General features: G+C 36.6%; 1 protein-coding gene and 1 pseudogene across 1 annotated transcript in view; one reads left to right on the top strand and one right to left on the bottom strand.

Moving 5' to 3' along the window:
- The window catches only part of COL24A1 (collagen type XXIV alpha 1 chain), a 466,350-nt gene that overhangs the window by 323,427 nt on the left and 115,973 nt on the right, over nucleotides 1–26,950 (bottom strand). Inside the window, 6 exon segments of the mRNA XM_037826738.1 lie at nucleotides 11,713–11,766; nucleotides 16,675–16,728; nucleotides 20,347–20,400; nucleotides 20,651–20,695; nucleotides 20,772–20,825; nucleotides 26,890–26,934. Coding sequence (XP_037682666.1) covers nucleotides 11,713–11,766; nucleotides 16,675–16,728; nucleotides 20,347–20,400; nucleotides 20,651–20,695; nucleotides 20,772–20,825; nucleotides 26,890–26,934 — 306 coding nt within the window.
- Nucleotides 1,232–1,749, top strand: LOC119528162 (annotated as a pseudogene).

The following is a 26,950-nucleotide window of genomic DNA, read 5'->3' as shown; positions in this document are numbered from 1 at the left end:
CTTATTTTGATGGGATTTTGTACTTAACTTTTGTTACTGAAATGATTTAAGTTTTTGTGATAAATGAATGTATTTTGTATTTGGAAAGATAATGCCATTTTGGGTTCCAGGGGGTGGAATGTGCCGGTTTGAGTGTATTGTGTCCCCCAAATGCCATTATCTTTGTGGTCTTGTGTGGGGCAGAAGTTTTGGTGTTGGTTAGATTTGCTTGGAGTGTGCCCCACCCAGCTGTGGGAAATAATTTTGATGAGATGTTCCCATGGAGGCTTGGCCCCACCCATTCGGGGTGGGCCTTGATCGGTGGAGCTATATAAATGAGCTGACTCAAAGAGGAAAGAGAGTGCAGCTGGGAGTGATGTTTTGAAGAGAAGCAAGCTTGCTGGAGAGGAACGTCCTGGGAGAAAGCCGTTTTGAGGCCGGAGCTTTGGAGCAGATGCCAGCTGCCTTCCTAGCTAACAGAGGTTTTCCGGAGGCCATTGGCCATCCTCCGGTGAGGGTACCCGATTGCTGATGTGTTGCCTTGGACGCTTTGTGGCCTTAAGACTGTAACTGTGTAGCGAAATAAATCCCCGTTTTATAAAAGCCAATCCATCTCTGGTGTTTTGCATTCTGCAGCATTAGCAAACTAGGACACCCCAAATTCTTTATCTGACAAAACTGTCATTCAAAAATAAGGAGAGTTTAAAATATTCATAGATAAAAAGAACCTGAAGAGTATGTCAAAAAGAGATCTGCCCTAAAAGAAATACTAGAGGGATTTCTGCAGATTGAAAGGATAAGATAGAGAGTGGCTTGGAGTAGTGTGAAGAAATGAATAATATCACTAAAGATAACTAAAAGAGTAAAAAGGGGACCAAAAAAGGATATTACATGTAAAAACAAAAGGATAAAATGGCAGATGTGAGTACTGACTTTATAGTAACAACACTGAAGGTTAATAGATTAAAAGACACAGATTGGCAGAATGGATAAAAAGCATAATCCAACCATACGCTGTTTACAAGACATTCCACCTTAGAACCAAAAATACAAATAGGTCAAAAGTGAAAGAATGGAGAAAAATATTCCATGCAAATAGTAACCAAAAAAGGAGCTGGGGTAGCAATATTAATATTGGATAAAATAGACTTTAAATGCAAAGCTGTTACAAGAGACAAAGAGACTAGGGTGACACCAAGCTGCTGGACCAGCTTTTCAGAGACTCATAGAAGTTCCCAAGGCCATTTCTGTGATGTCATCCCCTAAAGGAAGTCAGATCCAGAAGATGAGGCTGCCTGTTATACATGGAAGGGAACCTGGGAGGTGCCGTCCCCATCAGAGAAGGACTGGTCTAAGGATGACGAAGAGGGTTACGTCCTCAAGGATCCGGATCAGGAGCTGGATTCCCTGTCTCAGCCTTACCGAATGATCAACAAGCTGGTGAACCTCCTGTTTGACTGGTCATGGGAAGTTATTGAGGAGGGGGTGGAGGCAAGGGAAGCTGAATGCAGCCAGATCCAACCCGCCATGTACCCTCCTCTTATAGAGAGCAAGCTCAACAGCACGCCAAAGTTTATGGCAATTTCTCAAGACTATGTGCTTCTTGGAGAAGCCACTGGATTCTCAATCTATAATCTGTACAATGCTAAATGAATAGGTGCTTGGGAGAAACTTAAAATTGATGTCACTTCCATCTGGGCCACAGATTTGGGAAGTGAAAGGCTCACTGCTCCTGTGGATGAAATGGGTATTTTTTCTTTACTTTTTTAGCCTAATTTACCTGTGAGGTTCTGGAGAAGAAACAAACACAAGGGCTGTAGACTGTTGTTTGATTTGATCTCCTTTGGGGGAGGGGGCATGAGTGGGGCCAGGCATGGAGAGTTCCCCTGGTCATTAGTAATTAACACATACCTAGCAAGTGCACTATGTTAGGCACTGTTGTAACAGTTCACATCTGTTAGCCCACTTAATCCTCACAATAGCCCCAGGAGGGATTTATTATCCCCATTGCTCAGAAGAGGCTAACTAACCAGAGGTTAAATAGCTTACTTGAGATAACACAGAAAGTAAGTGCCACAGGCTGGATTCAAACCAAGCATTGTAGCCTCAAAGTCTACACCCTCCTGGCACTCAGCAACCCTGCCATTCACATAAACCAGGGCTGGCTTTTATCCCTCAGCATGGGGATGAACCAGGCCCTCAAGAACAGTGTAGAGATCTATAGACACCATCCTGGCTGGTGAGCTGCTGCTATTGGTTGTACTCAAATTCTAAGAGACCATTACAAGCAGCACAGTGTGGGTGCAGAGTGTGGATATGCCTTCTGCTGGACCTGAATGAATGTGGCCTAGAACAGAGAAGAGCTCCCCAAACACTACACACATCAAGCTGACCAAAAGAAGGGTCACAAGATTGGACAACTGACTTCCTCTTATCCTGGATAGCTGGGTTCCTTCTAGCTGTCTTTGTATTTGAGTGACCCAGACTGCTGTCCCTGGATATGGGGAGCTTCCTCTTGGTGGGGGTGAGATAGTGTTAGAATTGGTCAAGCAAAGTCAGGGGGTGAATGTGCAACATCAGGACATACAGAGCTGAAAGTGTCTGCTGCCCTCGAGATCATCCATGAAAGCATGCATTTCCCTAAGCAGCAGGTTCTGCATAGCCAGCACAGCCACACTGAGGAACTTAATGCAGGAGAGTGACATGACCAGATGGGCATTTTAGAAGGGTACCCTGGTGGAAGATTGAAAAAATCAAAATGAGAGGTGGGAAGGCCAGAAAGAGTTATCGTCTTCCCCAAGGAGAGAAATTATGAGGGTCTGAACCAATGCCTGGGCAGTTAAAATGAAAAGGGAAATTGTATTGTGGTTATGTAAGATGTTAAGATTAGGAGCCATGGGCTGAAGGCTGTAAGGGAACTCTTGGTACTATTTTTACTTACTTTTCTGTAGGACTAAAATTTGTTCAAAATTAAAATTAAAAGTTTAGGTGCCAGCCCACCACATTTCTGGCTGTGTGTCCTTTCTTGCAAGATTGTAAATAAATTCTTTTCTCCTCCAAAAAAAAAAAAAAAAAAAATAGAGACAAAGAAGGACCCATATATAAGGACACAATATATTAATCCACAAAGAAGAAATAACATACATAAATATTTATGCACCTAACCATAGTGCCCTAAAATACATGAGGAAAACACCAGTAAAACCAAAGGGAGAAATAAATATCTCTACAAAAAGAGCTGAAGATTTCAACTCTCATCAGTAGACAGAACATCTAGACAGAAGATCAGTAAATAAAAAGGAGAACTTGAACAATACGATAAATGAGTTAGACCTAACAGGCATATAAAGAACACTATGCCCCACAACAGCAGGATATACATTCTTCTCAAGTGTACATGGATGATTCTCCAGTATAGACCACATGTTGGGTCAAAAAACAAGTCTTAAAATTTACAAACATTGGAATTATACAAAGCACTTACTTTGACCATAATGGAAAGAAGCTGTACATCAATAACAAGTGAAGAAATGGAAAATTCACAAATATATGGAAGTTAAACAAAGCATTTTTAAACAATCAGTAGGCCAAAGAAGAAATTGCAATGGAAGTCAGGAAATATCTTGAGAAAAATGAAAATGAGAACACATCACATCAAAACTTATGGGCAAGATGGTGGCATAGAGAGGAGTGGAATTTAGTTAACCCCCTGGAACAACTAATAAACAACCAGGAATAACTAGTAAATAATTTGAAATAACTGCTGGGGGACAACTGTGACTGTCCACACATCACACACCAACCTGGATTGGGAGGAATGCCTGAGATCGCAGCATAAAATCTGTAAGTAAAAACTGTGGAACTGTGTCAGGAGCCCCCTTTCCCCCATGACAGGCTGAGCTGCAAAACCTCACTGTGATAGAAACCAGCACTCTCTGAGCAAGTGAATATAGCTCAGCCCACCTCCAACTGGGATTTTAATTAACAAATGTGGACTGCTGAATACAAGCCACAACCCCCCAACAAGCAAACAGAGGCTTTTAGTGACAACTGACCTTAAAAAACCAGAAGACTCATCTGTCCCTGGAGGGGAGCCCGGAAGACCAGGTGTTACCTCTGGCCAATGAGTGAAACTGGAGAGCCGTGTACTGGCTCTAAAAGGGGACTTTCTGTTCCTTTTTCTCTCTCTCAACCTGAGGGGCTCAGTGGAGAGAGCCTCAGCTGTTTTCAGTTCTCAGACCCAGACAGGGGTGGAGATAACAGTCAGAGAGACAACAATTCAAATGCAGATGATAACTCCCTAGGGGGTGTATCTTCCCTAAGAGGAAGGAAGCAGAGCCCAGCTCTACTACTGGTCTTCCCTTTAGGACAAGACCCCAGCACCTGGAGGAAAACAGCCAAAACAGAAACTCAAGGGGCCACACCTCCTTATACCAGTCAGGAGTGACAGGCTGACGGGTGCCACCTGCTGGGCAGGTTAGGAGAAGCACAGTGGCTAGAGACATCACAGGAGAGTCTGTCAATCTCTAAGACACACCCGCAGGAAGACTTGAAACTGAATATGACCCCACTCTGAGATCTGAACCTGTTCTGGTCTGGGAAAATCTGGTTGGTGTAACCAAGGAAACCAGATGTCTAGACAACAGAAAACTACAATCTACACTAGGAAAAACAAAGATATGGCCCAGTCAAAGGAACAAACTTACACCTCAATCAAGATACTGCTGAGTTATTGTTTCACTTTAATGAAACAATCTATTAAAGACTTGCAAAGAAATATGCTAAATCAATTCAAAAACCAAATCAACAAGTTCAGGGAAGATATGGCAAAAAAGATGAAGGCTATAATGAAAACACTGGGTAGAATAAGGTAGAAACTGAAAGTGTGAAAAAACAACTGGCAGAATCTATGGAAATGGAAGGCACAACACAAGAGATGAAAAACACAATGGAGACATACAACAGCAGATCTCAAGAGGCAGAAGAAAATACTCAGGAACTGGAGAACAAGACACCTATAATCCTACACACAAAAGAACAGATAGGGAAAAGAATGGAAAAATATGAGCAAAGTCTCAGGGAACTGAGTATCAACATGAAGTACATGAATGTACATGTCATGGGTGTCCCAGAAGGAGAAGAGAAGGGAAAAAGGGCAGAAGAAATAATAGAGGAAATAATCAATGAAAATTTCCCATCTCTTGTGAAAGACATAAAATTATAGATTCAAGAAGTGCAGCATACCCCAAACAGGACAGATCTGAATAGACCTACGCAAAGACACTTAATAATTGGATCATCAGATGTCAAAGACAAAGAGAGAATCCTGAAAGCAGCAAGAGAAAAACGATCCATCACATACAAAGGAAGCTTGATAAGACTGCAGATTTCTCAGTAGAAACCATGGAGGCAAGAAGGAAGTGATGTGATATATTTAAGATACTGAAAGAGAAAAAACTGCCAACCAAGAATCCGATATCTGGGAAAACTGTCCTTCAAATATGAGGGACAGTTTAAAATATTCTCCAACAAACAAACAATGAGAGAGGCTGTGAACAAGATACCTGCTCTACAGGTAATACTAAATGGAGCACTCAGACAGATAGGAAAATTCAGGAGTGAGAGGTCTGGAACACAATTTTGGGTGATGGTAGCACAGCAATGTAAGTACACTGAACAAAGAGGATTGTGAGTATGGTTGAAAGAGGAAGGTTAGGAACATGTGGGACACCAGAAGGAAAGAGTAAAGTTAAAGACTGGGACTGTATAACTCAGTGAAACCTAGAGTGTTCAACAATTGTGATAAAGTGTACAAATATGTTTTTACATGAGGGAGAACAAATGAATATCAACATTGCAAGGTGTTAAAAAGAGGGTGGTATTGAGTGAAACAATACAATCAATGCAAACTAGAGACTATAGTTAACAGAAACATTGTATTACACTTCCTTTAATGTAACAAAGGCAATATACCAAAGCTAAATGCCTATAAGAAGGGGACATAAGAGAGGGGTATGGGACTCTTTGCATCGGTGATGTTGTCTGACTCTTTTATTCTACTTTAGTTCAGTTCTATCTTTCCTTTTGTTGCTTTTCAGCTGTCATTTTTTTTCTTTTTCTTTTTCTTTTGTCTCTCTACCTTCTTTGACTTCCTCCTGCTTTGTGGAAGAAATGGAGATGTCCTTATATAGATGGTGGTGAAGGTGGTGAATACATAAATATGTGACTATACAGGGAACCATGGATTGTTTACTTAGGATGGAAAGTATAATGGGTGAACAAAACTGTTTTTAAAAAAATGGATTGATGAAGAAATCTTGAGGGCACTATATTGAGTGACAAATATTGTATGGTCTCACTGATATGAACTAATTATAATATGTAAAGTCATAGACATGAAATATAACTTACCAGGACATGGAACGAAGCTAAAGAATGGGGAGCAGTTGCTTATTATGAGAAGAATGTTCAACTAGGGTTAACTTAAGTGTTTGGAAATAGACAGAGGTGATGGTAGCACATTATTGTGAGAATAACTAACAGTGCTGAATGGTGCGTGAATGTCGTGAAAAGGGGAAGCTTAGAGTCATGTATGTCACCAGAAGGAAAGCTGGAGGTTAAAAGATGGGAATGTATAAAATGTGAATATTGTGGTGGACAACGTCTGTGATTAACTTACAAATATTAGAAATCTCTTTTACGAACTAGAGCAAATGTATGACACTACAAGTTAATAATAGAAGAGTATATAGAGAAAAAAATATACCTATTGCAAACTATGCACTACAGTTAGTAATATTTTAATAGTCTTTCATCAACAGTAACAAATGTACTATACTAATATTATGAGTCAGTAATGGAGGGGGGTGGTTAGGGATATGGGAGGATTTGAGTTTTCTTTCTTTGTCTTTATTTCTTTTCTGGAGTAATGAAAATGTTCTAAAAATTGGAAAAAAAATTAATTGTGGTGATGGATGCACAGCTGTATGATGGTACCATGGGCAATTGATTGTGCACTTTGGATCTTTGGATAATTGTATGGTATGTGAACAATCTCAATAAATTTAAATTAAAAAAAACCTTATGGGATGTGGCAAAGGCACTGCTGAAAGGGAAATGTTTACATTAAAAAAAACCAGGGGCTAACATCAAAGATGTAACTGCACATCAGGAGGAACTAGAAAAATAACAGCAAACTAATCCCAATGCAGGCAGAAGGAAAGAAATAAAAAAAGATTAGAGCAGAAATAAATGAAATTGAGTATAAAAATACAATAGAGAGAATTAACAAACCAAAAGTTGGTTCTTTGAGAGGATCAATAAAACTGACAAACTCTTAACTAGACTGACAAAGAAAAAAAGAGAGAAGCTGCAAATAAATAAAATCAGAAATGAGAGGGGGGACATATCTACTGATCCCACAGAAATAAAAAGGATCATAAAAGGATACTATGAACAACTGTAGCCAACAAATTTGACACATCAGATGAAATGAACAAATTCCTAAAAACACATGAACAACCTAGAAACACATGAACTGATTTTTGAAAAAAAATAGAAGACTTCAACAGACCAGACCAATTGCAAGTAAAGAGATAGAATTAGTCATCAAAAACCTCCCAACAAAGAAAAGGCAAGGACAAGACGGCTTCACATTGAATTCTAACACTTATTCCCAGAAGAATTAATATCAATCCCATTCAAACTCTTCCAAAAAAAACTGAAGAGGAAGGAACACTACCTAACTCACTCTAATATGACAACATCACCCTAATACCAAAGCCAGATAAACATCCTTCAAGAATAGAAAATTACAGACCAATCTCTTTTATGAACATAGATGCAAAAATCCTCAACAAAATACTTACAAATCGAATCCAAAAGCACATTAAAAGAATTATACACCATGATCAAGTGGATTTTATCCCAGGGATGCAAGATTGGTTCAACCCAAGAAAACCAGTTAATGTAATATACCACATTAACAAATCAAAGGGGAAAAACAACATGATCATCTTGATTGATACAGAAAGGCATTTGACTAAATCCAACATCCTTTCTTGATAAAAATACTTAGAACACTAGGAATGAAAGAAAACCCTAAAAATGATAAAGGGCATATATGAAAAATCCACAGTTAACATTGTATTAAGTAGTGAAAGACTGAAAGCTTTCCCTCTAATATCTGGAACAAGACAAGGATGCCCACTGAGAGTGCTGTTACTCAACATTGTACTGGAAGTTCTAGCTAGAGAAATTAGGCAAGAAAAAGAAATAAAAGACATCCAAATTGGAAAGGAAGAAGTAAAACTTTCCCTATTTGCAGATGATATGATCCTATAAAGAAATACTTGAAAATCTACAACAAATCTACTACAGCTAATAAACGAGTTCAGCAAAGTGGCAGAATACAAGATCAACACACAAAAGTAGTTTCTATACACTAGTAATAAGCAATCTGAGGAGAAAATCAGGACAAAAATTCTATTTACAATAGGAACTAAAAGAGTCAAATAACTAGGAATAAATTTAACCAAGGATGTAAAGGACTTGTACACAGAAAAGTACAGAACATTGCTAAAAGAAATTAAAGACCTAAATAAACGGAAGGACATTCTGTATTCATGGATTGGAAGACTAAATATCATTAAGATGTCAGTTCTACCTAAATTGATTTACATATTCAATGCAATCCCAATCAAAATTCCAACAGCCTATTGTGCAGAAATGTAAAAGCCAATCATCAAATTTATTTGGGAGGGTAAGGGGCCCTGAATAGCCAAAAACACCTTGAGAAAGAAGAATGAAGTTACAAGACTCACACTTCCTTACTTTAAAGCATATTACAAAGCTACAGTGGTCAAAACATCATAGTACTGGACTTGAATTCAGAGTTCAGAAATAGATTTTCACATCTATAGCCAATTGATTTTTGTTTGTTTTTTTTGTGGTTGATGTTTTACTTTTTTTGTGCCAATTAATTTTTGACAAGGCTGTCAAGTCCACTCAACTTGGAAAGATATTCACATTATGTTCATAGTTCGTCAGTTCCTCAAAAAGTTAAACATAGAACGTCCATATGACCCAGCAAATTGACTTCTAGGTATATAACCACTGAATTAAAAGCAGGGCTTGGACAGATATTTGTAAACCAATGCTCACAGCCAATTATTCACAATAGCCAAAAAGTGGAAGTAAACCAAGTGTCCATCAATCAATGAATGGATAAACAAAACGTGGTATATACATAATTGGAATATTACTCAGCCTTAGAAGGGAATGAAGTCCCGACACATGCCAATACATGGATGAACCCTGAAGATATCATGTTGAGTGAAATAAGTCAGACACAAAGGGACAGATATTGTATGATTCCATGTATATGAAATAGCTAGAATATGCAATCACATAGAGAAAGAAAGTACAGTTTACCAACGGTGTGGGGATGGGGATGGGAGAAAGAAGAATTAATGCATAATGTGTGTAGTGTTTCTGTATCAGGTGAAGGGAATGTTTTGGTAATGGATGGTGGTAAGGGTAGCACAATATTGTAAGTATGATTAATCCCAATGTACGGTATGCTGTATATATGTTTCCACAATTTTTTTTTAAAAAGAGCTACTAAAGTGACAATGATAACACATGATCCTGGACTGGAACTAATAATGGGACAAAATGACATTATCAGGAGACAGGAAAAACTTGGAATATAGTAAATTTCTTGTACTTGATAACTGCACCTAAGGGGTTACATAAAGGAATATCCTTGTTCTTAGGAAATGTCTATGGAAGTATAAGTGTTTAAGAAGCATGATGTATATATAACCTACCCCAAAGGATCTAGATGGATAGATTAGAGATGGATAGATGGATGCATGGATGGATGAAAAGAATGATATGGCAAATGTGGCAAAATGTTAAAAGATGATGGCCAAGGTTATCTGGATGGGGGTATGTTGGAATTGCTATAAGAATTTTGTATTGTTTTTGCAACTATTCCATAAGTTATTTTTTAAAATTATTTCAAGATAAAAGGTTAAAAAGAAAAGTTTAATGTCAAGAATGATGTAGATAAAAGCATTGCCTCCAATGTGGTTACCTAAGTACTATATTCTTATTATCTAAAAGAAGTTTACATATTTGGATAAGGCCTCATTGCCCAAAAGAATTTGCACCAATTCTTGAGAAAGTACAGGATTCATCTTTAGTCCCATGAAAAAATTTAATACAAGTGAGGTGGAAGAACAGGTACAGTCTGACAAGGACTTTGTATTAGTAGTGCAGAAATCAGAAACAGCAAGACAATGTTTTGAATGATTATGGCAAATCATAAAATCCCAAAGGGAACAGAGGAAAAAAGAAACACTTTTGGAAGACCAAGATAAAAATGACTGAAAACACGACCTATGAACCCTTTAACCTGGCTTTATAAGAAAGAATAAAATGATGCAAAACCATACTAATAGCAAGAACATAACACAGTCTTCCCTAGGGCACATACTATTTGTAACTACAGTTACAGCACAACAATTCATGTTCATAATTATAACCTCTACACATAATAAAAGTTAAATTAGGCTCCATATCCTCAGTATGGGAAGTCAGATAAATGCCAGTCATTCAAGGAGGTTTTCATTTAAAAATGTAAAATAAAAAGAATATTGGCTCATATAAAGCAATAAACAAATATTAACCAGAAATTTTAACTACTCAAAATAATTTTCCTCCTTGCCAGAATGATGACATCAATATATTGCTGTGCTTTTCCTCCTATTACTTCTCTGTCAATAAAAGTAAGTGCAATGTTTTTCAGATTTTTGAACTATCAATTTCCAGTATGATTTTGAATTAGACTATACATAGGAATGGACATTTGCTAAAGAAGTCAGCCAAAAATGAAAGACAACTATGGAGTAAGTAGATTCTATGGTTTTCAAGAGAGGGAGAAGGTATTAGTAAAGTTCTATTCCTAGAAACTCTGCCTACTACTCTGACACCATGGGGACCATGATTTATATGAGGTACTATGAAATCAAATTTGTTTTCCTCAGCTTTACTGTTGCAGCTATGACTCTGAGTTAGATGGGTATGTGTATTTATATGTGCATATATGTATATATTGTGGCTTGTATTTCTGAACCAGAGTGAACTTCAGAAGCTTTCTCTCCATGTGGTGTATCTCTGATTCACAACATGATTTTTAAAAAAAACCCAAACATTTCATCGCAGAAGTTTATGTTCCATGTACACTTTCAGAAAAGAAAGCTGCTCTAAACCAAGCATTAAGCCAAAGTCAGATTTTTAAAGAGTAAACAAACAAATTTAATATATGTACTACAGACTTAATGGTATTTACTCCAGAATATAAGATCCAAACCATAAAAACATATATTAGAAATTTGAAGCATTTTGCATTTAAAATTCTATGGAATTTATGTCCTGAAATTTTATTACAAGCCCTAAAAAATATGTGCTACTGATAACTGTTGTACAACTGTTGATCAGCTTGATCTAATCAGGATGAAAAAGTGGCGTTAACACTCTTCTATTTCCTTGGTATAACTGTTGCATATTTCCTGACATAACAAAAAAAAGTTAACCAAATTATTTACATAAATAAAAACTTTAAGGAGTATTTTCCTTAAGCCTACTATATACAAACATGTTTTACAAATCAAGTTTAACATCCACTGTGTTTGTTTCTCATTTTTTATCTTTCCATTGGCATTTTACCTCTGGTCCTGAAGGGCCAGTTGATCCCTGGGGTCCTGGGTCACCTGTTTGGCCCTAAATTGGGAAAAATTAAATTATAAACATTAAATTAATAAATGAATTTTAAAAGGAAACAGGCATATGGTAAGCAAACAGCACTGGACATATTATGTTCAAAGTTGCAATGACTTTTCAGATGGGCGTAAAATAATTATTAATCATCATCATTATGGAAAACTTATCTAAAATGTTAAAGGATACATTACATATATACTTCTGAGTGTTAGAGATAAAAATAATTAATGAGTTAAATGCTCAAATGAGAAAAAAATTGAGTGTGTGCATGTTTTTCCAAAAGATAAGACAACAAAGTTTGACTCAAGAAGGTAGGGAGCTCAGATGAGTAACTTGTTTTTATCAATAACCAGAGTACTAGGACTATCTCTGAAAATTCCTTTCCTATTTGATCTCACAAGTAGCCTGATATTGTAATTAAGACTCCCCTGGATTTAAATCCTTGTTATTTAATCTCTTTACAATTTCCTCATCAATAAAATAGTAATAATATTAATAGTACTAACATCCTCACAGTCATTGAGAGGATTAAATGAGATAATATATGTAAAGTGCTCAGCACAGTGTCTGGTACATAGAAAGTACTCATTAAATGTTAACCATTTCATAATCACGAATTGTTACTCCCCATCCTCTCTCCTCTCTTGACTGATACCCAGAATTCCACTGTTGTTTTGATCCTTTAACTAAAGTTTTGAAGATTTGATATCAATATCTCTGGGGCCAGTTTATGACATTCATATTCAGGATTTGAAATCAGGGCTGGAGATGAGGGTAAGAGGAGGGAGAAGTGGGTATAAAGCCTGAAACAAGAGAAAACTGGCCATGCGCTCAAGAAATGAAACTATAGAAAAGGGAAGGCCAGTAGTCTGATGATACTCTCATTTTCATAGGAAAACACTTGAATTCATTATTTCTGTTATAGGCAATTCATATATGGGAGTCAAATTTGATTTAAATAGGCCTCTAATCATATAAAGTTTCAAGATACAATGTGGGATCACCTACTTTCAAAGGACTAAAGTACATTCTACCATATGCACTGAATCCATTCTCACATAGTGCTGGGTACATAAAACAGGACATAATATAACTACTGCAATTAAATTTAGAGCAATGTAATAGAATATCATGAAAGGTTCACTTAAAACTCCCCTCCCCCAAATAAACAAAAACAAAAACTGTAATCCATCAGAATCAACTATCTAAGGAAGTTCTTAAAGTGACAAGCATCTGTTAGACACGGTTTTCATTGGGGCCCTCTAGTGGCAAAACCCAACCAAAATGCAAAATTTGCAAGCAGCAAGGAAAAAACGCGACCGAGGCCTTTGTTTACAAAACACTGATTAAGAAATAATAGATACTTAAAAACATAAATTATGGAATAATTCATTATTCAAAATAATTCCTCATTTTGCAAAACTTCAATTTTAAGGTTCCTTTGAATGTCCATTCTCCCTCATAAAAACTGAGTTTTCAAGTAACTTTTAGAGAATAAAATCATGAGTAATATTAAGTAAACCTCTATAAATGACAGTAAATTCTAGTTGAAAATGGAAATAACATAGTAATTGTCTGTTTTTTCTGTCATAAGGAAAGAGTATTTCTTAACAACTTCAGAGTGGTATTTTTCTGCATTTTTAAAAGACTTGCAGAGGAAAAGCTTCCCTATTTTCAATGTAAAAAGCCTCAGGATTAGGACATTCTTCTTATACATCAAAAATACTATTCTATTCCATTTAGATCCATTTGGAAAACCAAAGTAGGAGATATAAAATAGCAAAAAGATCCTGATGACTTTGACATTCTCTCCATGATGGTAAACAAGTGTTTTAGGTAGGCACTAACTTGTATAATTGAGCGTGGGTTTGTTTCTTAATATGATAACTGATTCCACATATACAATTTTTTATCAAACAGGTACCTTATTCCATAACTAGGGAAGGTTTCTAGGCCAAACATCTACATTTTTTCTATTAATAAGACACAAACAAGTTATTAAAAAGTGAGAGATTAAAGACAAAGCCATCTCAATAATACTAATTAATGAGTCTCTATCCAATCTCTAGCCTAAAGTATATATTTTGCAAAGGTTTTATAAAACAAACGAAAAGCAGACAATTAACTCCCTACCAAGGTAATACCTGCTGGCATTAAGAAATTTGTTTTTATTAGAATAGTACAGAAAGTTATAAAATTAACAAGTAAAAGTCTTGTTCTATCATCTCATGTTCCCTATATCACTGCCCTAAAAGAATCACATTAGTTTCTTCTGATTTATTAAAAAAATATATATTAAGGGTTTTACAACAATGTGTAAAGGTATAATAGGTCCTCTGCCATTTCTTTTTCTTAGTTTATTCTAGAGAAATATTAAGCACTATTACTAAGGGAGAAAAAAATCATCTATTTTACAGAGCTCTAAGGAACCTTAAATCTGATACAGTCCAACTCTCATTTTAAACCTAAGAAACTGGATACCACCATGGTTAAATGTCCAAGGGCATATATAGCAAGTCTGTTTCAGAGCTGGGACTAGAATCTAGGTTTCTGTCTCTCAGACCAGTAATTTTATTCTGATCACCCTGCTATCAATATATTCTGAAGCAAAGAGTAAGGTTTATTAATGTTAGCCTTATGTAGGCATGATATTTGACTCCAGTTTCCTTCAAAAATCAATTCTAAAGCATAAGAGAATAATACTGATATTGTTTACTAGTTAGCATTGGACTTAAATAATATATTGTATCATTTTCTCTCATTATCAAAGGTTTAGAAAATCCTCACATTATAAAATATGAAGATGTAAAATGTTAGGGTCTTATTTTGCCAACCACTACAAACAACAAAAGTCCCTATTATGAAAAATAGAAGTTGTCTGGTCAGCTTTATGATCTATTTCTTATGCTCCTTATTTAAGTACTTGGAGTTTTTTGAAATTCAACTCCAGGGCACAAGGCTGGGTTCAGAGCTGACTGATTTAACTGCTATGAGTCCAGGGTGAAAAACTAGTAAAAGCAAGTTTCCACCAACATGCTATCACACAAACAGATGGCAACATTTGTTCTTTGGATTAAACAATTCCTGAGAGAAGTATACAAAAGGCTGTCACTGGTGAACTCGCTGCCCTCCCCCCTACGTGGGACCCAACTCCCAGGGGTGTAAATCTCCCTGGCAACGCAGAGTATGACTCCCGGGGATGAATGTAGACCCGGCATCGTGGGACTGAGAGTATCTTCTTGACCAAAAGGGGGATGCAAAATGAGACGAAATGGTTTCAGTGGCTGAGAGATTCCAAATGGAATCGAGAGGTCACTCTGGTGGACATTCTTATGCACTATATAGATAACACCTCTTAGGCTTTAATGTATTGGAATAGCTAGAAGTAAATACCTGACACTACCAAACTCCAACCCAGCAGCCTGGACTCCTGAAGACAATTATATAATAATGTAGATTACAAGGGGTGACAGTGTGATTTTGAAGACCTTGTGGATCACACCCCCTTTATCTAGTGTATGGATGAGTGGAGGAATGGGGATAAAAACTAAAGGACAAATGGGGTGGGATGGGGGGATGATTTGGGTGTTTTTTTTTTCACTTTTATTTTTTATTCTTGTTCTGGTTCTTTCTGATGTAAGGAAAATGTTCAGAGATAGATTGTGGTGATGAACACATAACTATGTTATCATACTGTGGACAGTGGATTGCATATCATGGATGATTGTATGATGTGTGAATGTATTTCAATAAAACTGAATTAAAAAAAAAAAAAAAAAGGCTGTCACTGTTCGAAATCATAAAGAATTGGGTACATAAAGTTCTATAAATTAATTCTGCTTCCTGAGAAGGAAAAATAAACAATCCTGAGAAAGGAGAGTGGAGTTAGAAGGAACACTTAATTGCTTAGAAAAACAATGCTTTTTATGCACATTTTAATGCTATTTTAATAAACTGTGACTCTATATATCATTTTTTCTATATATAATCACATTCACCTCCATAGATTTGTAATCAATATTAAAGTCCTAACACAATCCTAATATATTAAGTCCTAAAACAGTATGGCATAGTGCTTAACAACATGGGCACTACTACACCTGATTACTAGGTTTTCCCAGGTGGCCACTTACTAATGTGGGACCTTGGGCAAGTTACTTGACTTCATGTGTCTCAGCTTTCTTAATCTATAAAATGGGCATGATCGTAGTACTAATGTCATAGGATTGTTGCAAGGATTAGGTTAGAAATACATTACTTAGAAGATGCCTGGCACTTGGTAAGCACTCAGAAATGTCAGCTATAATAATTATTATTTCTAATATGCAGTGAAATATTTATGATGTGTTTTAATCATTTAAAAATGATTTTAATTATTCAGTAATTTTAGTTCTATAACTTGTTGGGATACTATGATAAGATATCTTTTTCTTTTAACTGTTTGATATCCAAGGGTTATAATAAGACAGAGTATTAGAATACCTGGGATTACAAGAGACTGTGACATGGTATCTTTTCTGTATAATGTTTAATAAACCAGATATTTGGAAAAATTAAAATATTATTTGAGATGCTTTTTATTTTATAGGTTAAAAACACACTATTTACTTTAGATATTGTATATAATATAACATTCAGGAGAATAATACAACCAAGATCTTCAGGGTTCACAGAAACTTTGTTTCAGCCTGGGAAGTTGGGGGTAGGATAGGTGAGATCTAATCATCTATGGAATGTGAGCTAAATACTTGAGGAATTAACTATATTCTAAACTGAAAAGAAGAAAATTGCAAGACTGGTAAGCATATATCCTATTTTTTATATTCTATTAACCTCAACAAGTATCAAGACTCAGGCCATGACATGTACTCAGTTGATACAGAAAACAAAGCAAAAGTTCAAACCTACTGAAGGTCCTGGCTTTCCTCTCATCCCTGGTGGTCCTGGCAAACCAATAGTTCCCTAAAGGAAGAGAATAGTTGAAGGAAGAGAAAAGCTATTATACCACAAAAAGGCAGATCTGCTTCTATTTATAAATACGAAAAATTTTATGTAAGTCCTAAAAAATTGAGAAAACTGTTTCAAACCAAACATGTAAAACCACATTGCTGAAGGAACCTAAGATGGCAGCTAGGTGAGACAGGGCAAAAAAACACCTCTGTGAAAAATACTAGATAAAAACCAGAAAGCAACCCAGAACACCACTGCCAGCGATGCACCAGCTGGACAAGGTCTGCTAAATCCACAGGGAACGTGCAATTGGTGAAACCAGGAGCCTGCATTCTGAAACGAGTGAGTGAGTTGGCTGAAAGTCCTACAGCCATGCTGAGGTGTGGGGAAACGGTGGGCTGGCGTTTGGAGACGGACTAGTTCTTTGAAAAAAAAAAGCCCAGGAGTGGCTGCAGATACGACAAGGAGAGCCGCGCAGTGAAGTGCGGCGGGAGCGGGCTGGGCTAGCGCCTCAGTGTCTGGCGTGGAGGATACCCCTTCCCACACCCACTGCTGATTGCCTTGAGACCAGAGGAGCAGAGGCGAGCCAAAAGGAGAAAAAAAAAAAACGCATTCCTTGCAGCCATCTCCCCAGCAGGCAGGAGATGCTCCTGCCCGGGGCCAGACCCACAGCCCAGAGCCATGCCAAGAAACCCAGTGTGACGGGGAATCTTTCCTGCAGCACTACACACAAGCCACAATATCGGCTGTGGACAGTGGCCTTTAATACACCCACAGCTGATTGTCCCGGAGCTGGGAGGGCAGAGCTGTGCGAAAAGGGGGAAGTTAACGTGTCCCATTCAACCATCTTTGAAGCACGCTGGGAGCGCCCCTGCGTGGCCCAGCGACCCAGGGCTTCCCTGGCAGGCTGGCACACACTAGTGACGTGGTGCGGCCCTCCCTCAGCAGAGGTCCTGGAAGAGCACAGCTGGGAAGGAGGAACTGCTCAGAAATCCCAGGGACCCTACGTGAACACCAAGGACTTGCGGGCCAGTGGCAAAGACAATCGGTGGAAACACTGAAATGAAGGCTTAGGCTCCTGCAACAGCCTTAAATCTCCGGGCACACCTGGGAGGTCTGATTACGAAAGCTGCCCTGCCTGCCTAACCACCCAGACACACGCCCCACATTCAGGGCGGACAGCACCAGCAACACACCGAAACTTGGTGCACCAGTTGGACCCCACAAGAATCAGACCCCCACGCACCACAAAGTGGGGGAGCACTGACTTGAAGGGAATAGGTGACTCACGGATGCCATCTGCTGCTTAGTTATAGAAAGTGTATGCCACCAAGCTGCAGTATTGTCAAATTAGGGATCAAGTAAAGCAAATGCCAAGAGGCCAAAAACAACAGAAAATCTTAAAGCATATGATAAAACCAGACGATATGGAGAACCCAAACCAAAATACCCAAATCAAAAGATCAGAAGACACACAGTACTTGGCACAATTAATCAAAGAATTACAGACAGGCAACAAGAGCATGGCTCAGGATATAAATGACATAAAGAAGACCCTAGAAGGGCATAAAGAAGAAATTGCAAGAGTAAATTAAAAAATAGAAGATCTTATGGAAATAAAAGAAACTGTTGGCCAAATTAAAAAGACTCTGGATACTCATAATACAAGATTAGAGGAAGTTGAACAACAACTCAGCCTCCTCGAGGACCGCAGAACAGAATATGAAAGAACAAAAGAAAGAATGGGGAAAAAAATAGAAAAAATCAAAATGGACCTCAGGGATATGATAGATAAAATAAAACATCCAAATTTAAGACTCATTGGCGTCCCAGAAGGGGAAGAGAAGGGTAAAGGTCTAGAAAGAGTATTCAAAGAAATTGTTGGGGAAAACTTCCCAAACCTTCTACACAATATAAATACACAAAGCATAAATGCCCAGCGAACTCCAAATAGAGTAAATCCAAATAAACCCACTCCAAGACATATTCTGATCAGACTGTCAAATACTGAAGAGAAGGAGCAAGTTCTGAAAGCAGCAAGAGAAAAGCAATTCACCACATACAAAGGAAATAACATAAGACTAAGTAGTGACTACTCAGCAGCCACCATGGAGGCAAGAAGGCAGTGGCATGACATATTTAAAATTCTGAGTGAGAAAAATTTCCAACCAAGAATACTTTATCCAGCAAAATTCTCCTTCAAATTTGAGGGAGAGCTTCAATTTTTCACAAACAAATGCTGAGAGATTTTGCTAATAAAAGACCTGCCCTACTTAAGATACTAAAGGGAGCCCTACCAATAGAGAAAAAAGCTGAGGGACTTCACCACCAGTAGATCAGTCCTATAAGAAATGCTAAAGGGAGTTGGGCAGCCTGAAAGGAAGGAACACTAAACAATTGACTGAAACTACATGAAGAAATAAAGGGTACCACTAAAGATCACATGGTAAATATAAATACCAATACTACTGTATTTTGATTTGTAACCCCACTATTTACTTCCTACAGGATCTAAAATACATAAATTGTAATGATAAACCAGTGCATTTCGACTCAATGTAAAATATGTAATTTTTGACAAGAACTACATAAAAGTGGGGGAATGAGGGAGTATAGGAATATAGTTTACGTGTTATATTGGTTAAGTTGGTATCAAAGAAAAACAAGATTGTTATAGATTTAAGATGTTAAATTTAAGCCCCACGGTAAACACAAAGAAAGTATCAGAGAATATGACCATAGAGATGAAAAGTAGAGTAGGGGTTCCGAAAAGTGGGGGAAGGGGCAATGGGGAGTTAAGAAATGAGTATAGGGTTTCTGTTTGGGGTGAAGGGAAACTTCTAGAAAGGGATGGTGGGAAGATGATAGCATTGCAACATTCTAAAGGTGATTAATCCCACTAATGGAATGCTAGGGAGGGGGTGGAATGGGAAGATGTAGGCTGTATATATGTTTCCACAATTGAAAAAATAAAAAAAAAAAGACAGTCTAAATAGATGACAATTAAAGGCCAAGGATGATCCTAGATGGGATCTGAGGATGGGGGAGAGGAGGAGAGGAGGCTCAAAGGGACACAGATGGGACTTAAGTGAGGAAAAAAAAAAAAGGAAATATAGAATGTAAGCTTTGTATCAAGGTTCAATTTCTTGAACTTCTTAGCTGTGTTTAATGGGATTGCATAAAAGAATGTTCTTGTTCACGGGAAATGTATATGTGAATTATATTGTTTTTTCAAGGATGTGTGCAGCTCCCTCTCATACATTCAGAAGACAAAGCAATAGATAATGGATGATAGGGAGGAAGAGAGGGAGGGAGGGAGGGAGAGAGGGAGGGAAAGAAAGAAAGAAAGAAATGGTGGTGTGACAGGATGTTAAAGGTGGTGGATGGGGTATCGGGGGAGAGGGGTTGGGGTATGCTGGAGTTCTATGTACGGGGTTTGTACTGTTTTTGCAACTGTTCCTGTAAGTTTGAATTTATCTCAAAATAAAATTTCTTATTAAAAAAAACATATTGCTGCCATATCTTAACAAAACGCACAGTTAAAATAATGGATACTATTTACTTTTGAAAGAACTTACAACTTTCCACTGGTTTTGCATATTTACATAGAATAAATGGTATAAATAATACCTTGTCTCCAGGATACCCTGGTTCTCCTGGCTCTCCTGCAATGCCTTGTTCACCCTAGAGAGAATAATTTCATACAAAGATACTTATGCATTACAAAAATGGCAATTTTATAAGAAAGCAACCATTAATTATGAAATAATAATTACTCCATTTTTGCTACTTCTAAGGAAGATCAATACATAATTGATAATACAGAGTAGATTCCATCAATATAAAATATTTTATAAATTGTGTTGACTTGAAAGAAAGAGAAGATTAATGTGATAAGAAATTGTCTCTATGATAATGTAAATATTTAAATCACCTTATCACCTTTGAGTCCAGGTAGCCCTTTATTCCCTGAAAGACCCTAAAAAAGAAAAGTTATATTTTGTGACACCATAGAGTAATTAAAGGGAAATATCATTATGCAAACAGAACCATACCATTCGGCCAGGAATTCCAGAAGGTCCAATCGGTCCAACTGGGCCAACACTGCCCTGAAAGGCAGTAAGGAAGAAAGGCACCATTAAGCATCCACAAAGACTAGAAAAAGACTGTCGAGATGAGGTAATTAATTAACCTGCAATAGGTAATCTCACTAAGCTCCCACACATGCCTTGTTCTTCAATATTTCTTTTTTTCCCCACATTTTCAATCATACTAATTTTTCAAACTTAGGCAAGTCCCTCCTATTTCCTGAAGACTTCTCATATTGGTCTGGTCCACAAGGATCCTTCCCTCCTTTGAGCTCCTACAATACTTACTGGCCTTGACACTCACCTTGTAGTATTTCTCCAACCAGATAATATCTTGAAGATAGGGAACATATTTTAGTGCAATGAAGCCAAGAAATATTCAAAAGTTATTTTTATTTGTTTTAGATTTTTATTTTGCCTTTTTTTCAGCAAATATTAATTGAGCAGGTACTATGTACAAGACATTCTAATAATTTGACTTCATGATTTTAAATTTGCAGAATAAGAAAAACTACCGTAATTTCAGAGATAAATTGAGTGGTGAAAAATGGCTCTACTCTCCTGGAATTCTCTCATTCATTGATCATTTAATAACTTATTGATCAGAATAAGCACCAGATGCTGCAGTAGGATTGAAGAAACAAAGATGAAAAATACATAGTCTCTAAAACTTTAAGTTTCTAAGTTTAATGATCCAATGTAAGATTACTCATTAATCAAACTACCAGTATAGTCTCCTGCAATCACTTAAAACGACTCCTTAAATATGTCATCTTAAAAGAGAAATAGTGATAGTAACAATAAGGGGGGTTGTAAAGACAATTTTGAAAAAATTGTGGATGTCTCCTGGGGGTTAGTTATAGTTTTTGTGTCGTTGAGGCCTTCATTTTCCTCTAGCTACTTCTCTGTGCCTGGTTTCCATATTTGTACTCATCCTTCATCCTTTAAGACCACTTTCCTTTTATTATTTCCAAATATTCAGGACTTTTTAAATGTATATTTGTGACAATGCTGAAAATGTTATTCTTAACCACCTCTGGTAGTTCTCCAACCTCTTTGGTTAGAATCCAAATTTCTTAAGATATTAAGAAATCTACTACTAGGCTTCCACTGATCCTTTCATTCTCATCTCCTTCCATTTGTCCCCACACCACAATCTTTACTTCTCCCTTCTCCAAATCCTACATTTTAACCACAATAAACTATTTTCTATTCTCTGAACATGTTCCCTCTTATCACATTCTCCAAATCTTTGAAGGTATGGTCCCCACTACTGGGAGGCCCTTCTACTACGCTACTGAGTACACTGCACTGGACTGTGCTTTCTGTTTTTCTAGTCTGTGCATTCTGTGAGGACAGAAGCATGTCTTATTCATTTCTTTTTATTTCCCCAGACCAATCATAATAACTAGTTCATAATAGTTTTGAAATAAATGAGTATGGAATGAATTAATCAACTCAAAAAAGAAAATTTAAAATCAGGATTTCTAGAGTTCTCTCAACATAGAGTATTTCTAATAGTCTATATTTGTATAATACAAATTTCAGAATGGAAAACATGACACCTTTACTTTTGGATGAGTTCTAAAGTCTGAGAAATATAATGAAGATAAACTATTTCTAACATGAGCAATCCTGAAATACATGGGACTGTGAGAGGAAAAGGGTAATACTTTCCAACTTAATAAACAGATATGCAATATTAATACATCATTGCTTGTAATTTCAAACTCTGTCAATGGGAACAGTTGTTCTTATGATTAAAGTGGTTAGTTTATCCAAAGTTCAATTTGCTTCAAAGTTCATAGCTTTAAAATTTATAAGCTGGAGAAAGTTCAATATACCCCTCTGTTTAGAAATTATACAGCAATAATTTATGCAGGCATGAAAAAGAATACCTTACAAACAAAAAAAAATCTTTATTCTTTTGTTTTCTCATTTACAATATAATATTCTTAACTTTTGTTTCAGTAAATATATTACTGTGCATAATCTGGCATCTTCAGATGAATCATACACTTTGTATGCACAATATCCTATTTTACTTTTTTAGTGACTCTAAAAGAAAAATCACAAAATAGTAAGTATTTGGAGATACCAATAAAAACATATGCTATCAAGGATTCAGTAAAATTGAGAGTTAAAAAGTAAAAATTGAATGCTATGTGTATAGAAATTTCTAAGATATACCAAGCATTTTATGGCATGTCACAAGTTGTGTGGCAAGCATTAATCCTAAAAGAAGTACACCACTCTGAAAGCGATCCATGATAGCACAGTTTTTAGCTCCGCAAAATTTACCTGTAGGCCCTTCAGCATTCCTTACCTACCACACTCCTGTTCTATAAGAAGGTGGAACAGACAGAGGAAATACTTTCAAGCATAGGAGCTTAGCTGGGGATATCTGAGATACAGCACCAAAGGCAAAAGAGCCTCCAACAAAGCGATAAATAACAGAGAACTTTGAGTCATGGTAAGTCTTAGAAATAGAAAGACCCTAAGGATAGTTCTTCATGTATAAACAGCAGCCACTGAACAATTAATAAGAGTGCATATGAATATTTTGTTGAAATATACATTTGGTTTTTTAACCATACACACCCACACTGATAGGCAAAAATCACTGTCACTAGAGTAGTTAAGAAAGCAAATGACAATAACAATCAACTGATGGAAAAAATAATTTAGAGAAAGCAATCATCTCTTATCAGAAACTATACCTGCTGGAAGGAGCACCTGAAAGATGACGGGAAGGTTGCAGCTCTGAGCATCAGATAAACTGCTTAATATGAAGTAAAAAGGTTCTTCATAATCTTTCCCAATTACATTCAAAACCTCATCTCCTTCCATTCCACTCCCATTCCCCCATTTCCCAAACATTTCATTCTTCTCCTCTTCTGTGCATTTGCACACAGCAAATGCCTAAATAGCCCCTTTCCCTCTCCTCTCCACCCTACTCAAACACAATCTTCAAGCCTTTGCCTCCCCACTACATGGAATATGGCTCCCACGGGTATAAATCTCCCTGACAACGTGGGACATGACTCCTGGGGATGAGCCTGGACCTGGCATCGTGGGATTGAGAAAGTCTTCTTGACCAAAAATTGGAAGAGAAATGAAACAAAATAAAGTTTCAGTGGACAAGAGATTTCAAATGGAGTTAAGAGGTCATTCTGGATGCGATATTTAGATACCCCTTTTTAGTTTTTAGTGTATTGGAATAGCTAGAAGGAAATACCTGAAACTGTTGAATGCAACCCAGTAGCCTTGATTCTTGAAGATGACTGCATAACTATGTAGCTTACACGGAGTGACTGTGTGATTGTCAAAACCTTGTGGCTCACACTCCCTTTATCCAGTGTATGGACAGATGAGTAGAAAAATGGGACCAAAAATTAAATGACTAATGGGGAGAAGGGGGATGTGATGTTTTGGTTATTCTTCTTTACTTGTATTTTTATTCTTACTTTTATTTTGGGGAAAGTAATGAAAATGTTCAAAAATTGATTGCAGTGATGAATGCACAACTATATGATGGTACTGTAAACAACTGATTATACACTGTGGATGATTGTAGGGTGTGTGAATATATCTCAATAAAACTGAACTGAAGAAAAAAAAAAAGATATCGCCTTTGGAAGCCTCTTCTGACTCTCCAAGATAACATAAATTCCTCCTTTCTCAGTGGCTTTACCTTTAATCCATTATAGCAGTAATCACATTATTTGCTTTTTCTTCATTCCATGCCATTTAGATTTTAGTGTTGCCCAAAACAATAGTCTTGACTTGTTTGCATTTTTAAGCCAACCTCTTAGTCCAGTCTTTGATACATAGAAGGTCCTCACACTGTTTTGATAAAAAAAATTAATGAAGGTAAAATGGAGGTAATAATACCAGTTCTACCTACTCCCCAACTTAAAGAACAAACGGGTTATGTATGTGAAAGTTCTTTGAAAAATATAAAACACTATCTAAATTAATGTAGAAGAGATGAGGATTACAAAAATGACTACTGATGTCATTAGCCATCTCCTCCTCTGTAGAATCTCTTCCCATCTACCAAAGGGGAATGAGAAAAAAAGAAAATTCAGCTTATTTTTACTGAGCACTGTGCCAAGTCCTAGAACTGAAGTAAAAGAGTTAATTAAGCAAAAAGAAAAGATAGACTGTTTCAAGTACATGAGCATGTTCAAAGTCCTTGAGGTAAGCATGTCTCACCGTATCTAAGAAAGAACAGCTTTGCTGGTGCACAAAGAATAAGTCCTCAAGATGCAGGTAAGAATCAAAACATGCTACTTATCTTAGACCATGTTAAGAACCTGGTATTAATCTTAAGAATAATAGAAGAAGCTTTGGAGCTAACCAAATCCATGTTGATAGGTGAAATGAAGTGTGTATTGAGAGAATTTGGGGAGCTCAACTCCCTTCCCCTACTTTGTTTCTTTCTTTATTGATAAGGCCACTGACTGCTAACTATACATAGGTTCAAACCCTATTCTAGCTTCTGAGGAAAAAACTGGTCCTTCCTCCCTCACATAGAATTTCTCATAAAATCCTAAAAAAAAAGCTTAGAAGAGATAGGCATTATGTATTTTAAGGTATTGTAAGTTTTAAGGAGGTGGTATACACAATTGGTAGAATTTTGGACTTCAGATTTAGATTACCTTCAATTTGGGGCTCAAGCACTTTTAAGCTAAGCGGTCCTGAGCGGTTCTGAGAATTAAATAACACTTATGACTACCACATAGAATACACAAAACAAATCTGAGCTGCTATTATTTTCATTACTACAACTACTACTGATATTATTATTATTATTTAAGAGAAAAGTTAAAAGTTTGAACTCACTCAGTTTCTCTAACCCTAAATCCCATACTTTTGTCATCCCAAAATGGTGACTTTAGTTTTACTCCAGTTTCAATAACTGAGCTCCTGCCTTATTTATTTGATCAAGTTATTACTTTGTGCCTTGGGGCAGTTAACACTAGGGGAAAGAACACTGAATCTGGAGTCAGAAGACCTGAATTTCAAGTTTAGACTAGAAATATTGAGGTTATAATTGATGATATAAATTCTGGAATCTTAATTATCTACTTCATCTGTATAGAGCAAACTCTAAATTGATTTTCTTTAAAAATCTTACCACTGCCTATGGTCACATCCCACTTTTGTATGGGTATAGGTAGTTTACTATTAAGATTCTATTCTTATTAAGCCCCTTACATTTCATGAAAGTATTCTGATTCTGCATTTACCTCAGCTGAATGTTAAATCACATGGCTGTAAATTTATACAAAATATCTGCAATTCATATCCCTGTCAAGAACCATAAGTTTGGCTGAGAGAGATATATTTATGAAGATATATCAGAAGTAGCAGCCTGTTAGCTTCAATGAATAATCTCAAATTTACACTCAATCATCACAAAGCTACATAACTGAACTACATTGTTTCGGCCTCCACAAATTTGCTTTTATTAAATTGTCCTTTGCCTGTATCAGAAATTCCAAAGAAACCCATAGCTGAATTCACTGTATAAAATTTGATTAAGTGGACAAATAATATCGTCACTTGTACTTTCAGTAAAATAAATAAATTGGGTAATAAACTGTTTAATGACATTGCTGAAGTTCAGATCCTACATTTGTTTACAATGGCATTCCTAACCATTTATTCAGTTTTATTCCATAAACAAAAATTTACAGTTTCCACATGTTTTTGTTGAGATCCATCTGTCTCTCCAGCAGGTAGCATGAAAGACTATTTCAAAGGAAAGAGGTGGCTATTCTGTGTCTCATACTTTAGAGGAAGCAAGATCCTGATTAAGAATTATTACATGAGACAGGCATAAGTGAATGTATATAAATCTACACAAATATATTGTTATTTTAGCTTATGGTAAAATATAATTTGTTTATTGATCTATAATACTGGTCTAATTTGCATATATGGATAAGCAAGGTTTATATCCAACAATGACATTAAAAATTCTCATTTTCTCAAGTTTCAATAACAAATTGGCTAAATATAAATTACACTAAACATAAAAGATTTTATAAGAATGATGATATTTAGTGATACTCACTCTAAGCCCCGGAAATCCTGGTGGGCCAATGCTACCTACAAGTCCCTATAAAAATATAAAT

This window comes from Choloepus didactylus, chromosome 2 (assembly GCF_015220235.1).
Source record: "Choloepus didactylus isolate mChoDid1 chromosome 2, mChoDid1.pri, whole genome shotgun sequence".
Classification (NCBI taxonomy): domain Eukaryota; kingdom Metazoa; phylum Chordata; class Mammalia; order Pilosa; family Megalonychidae; genus Choloepus; species Choloepus didactylus.
The sequence above is the reverse complement of the archived record's forward strand: the minus strand, read 5'-3'. Positions and strand labels throughout refer to the sequence as shown.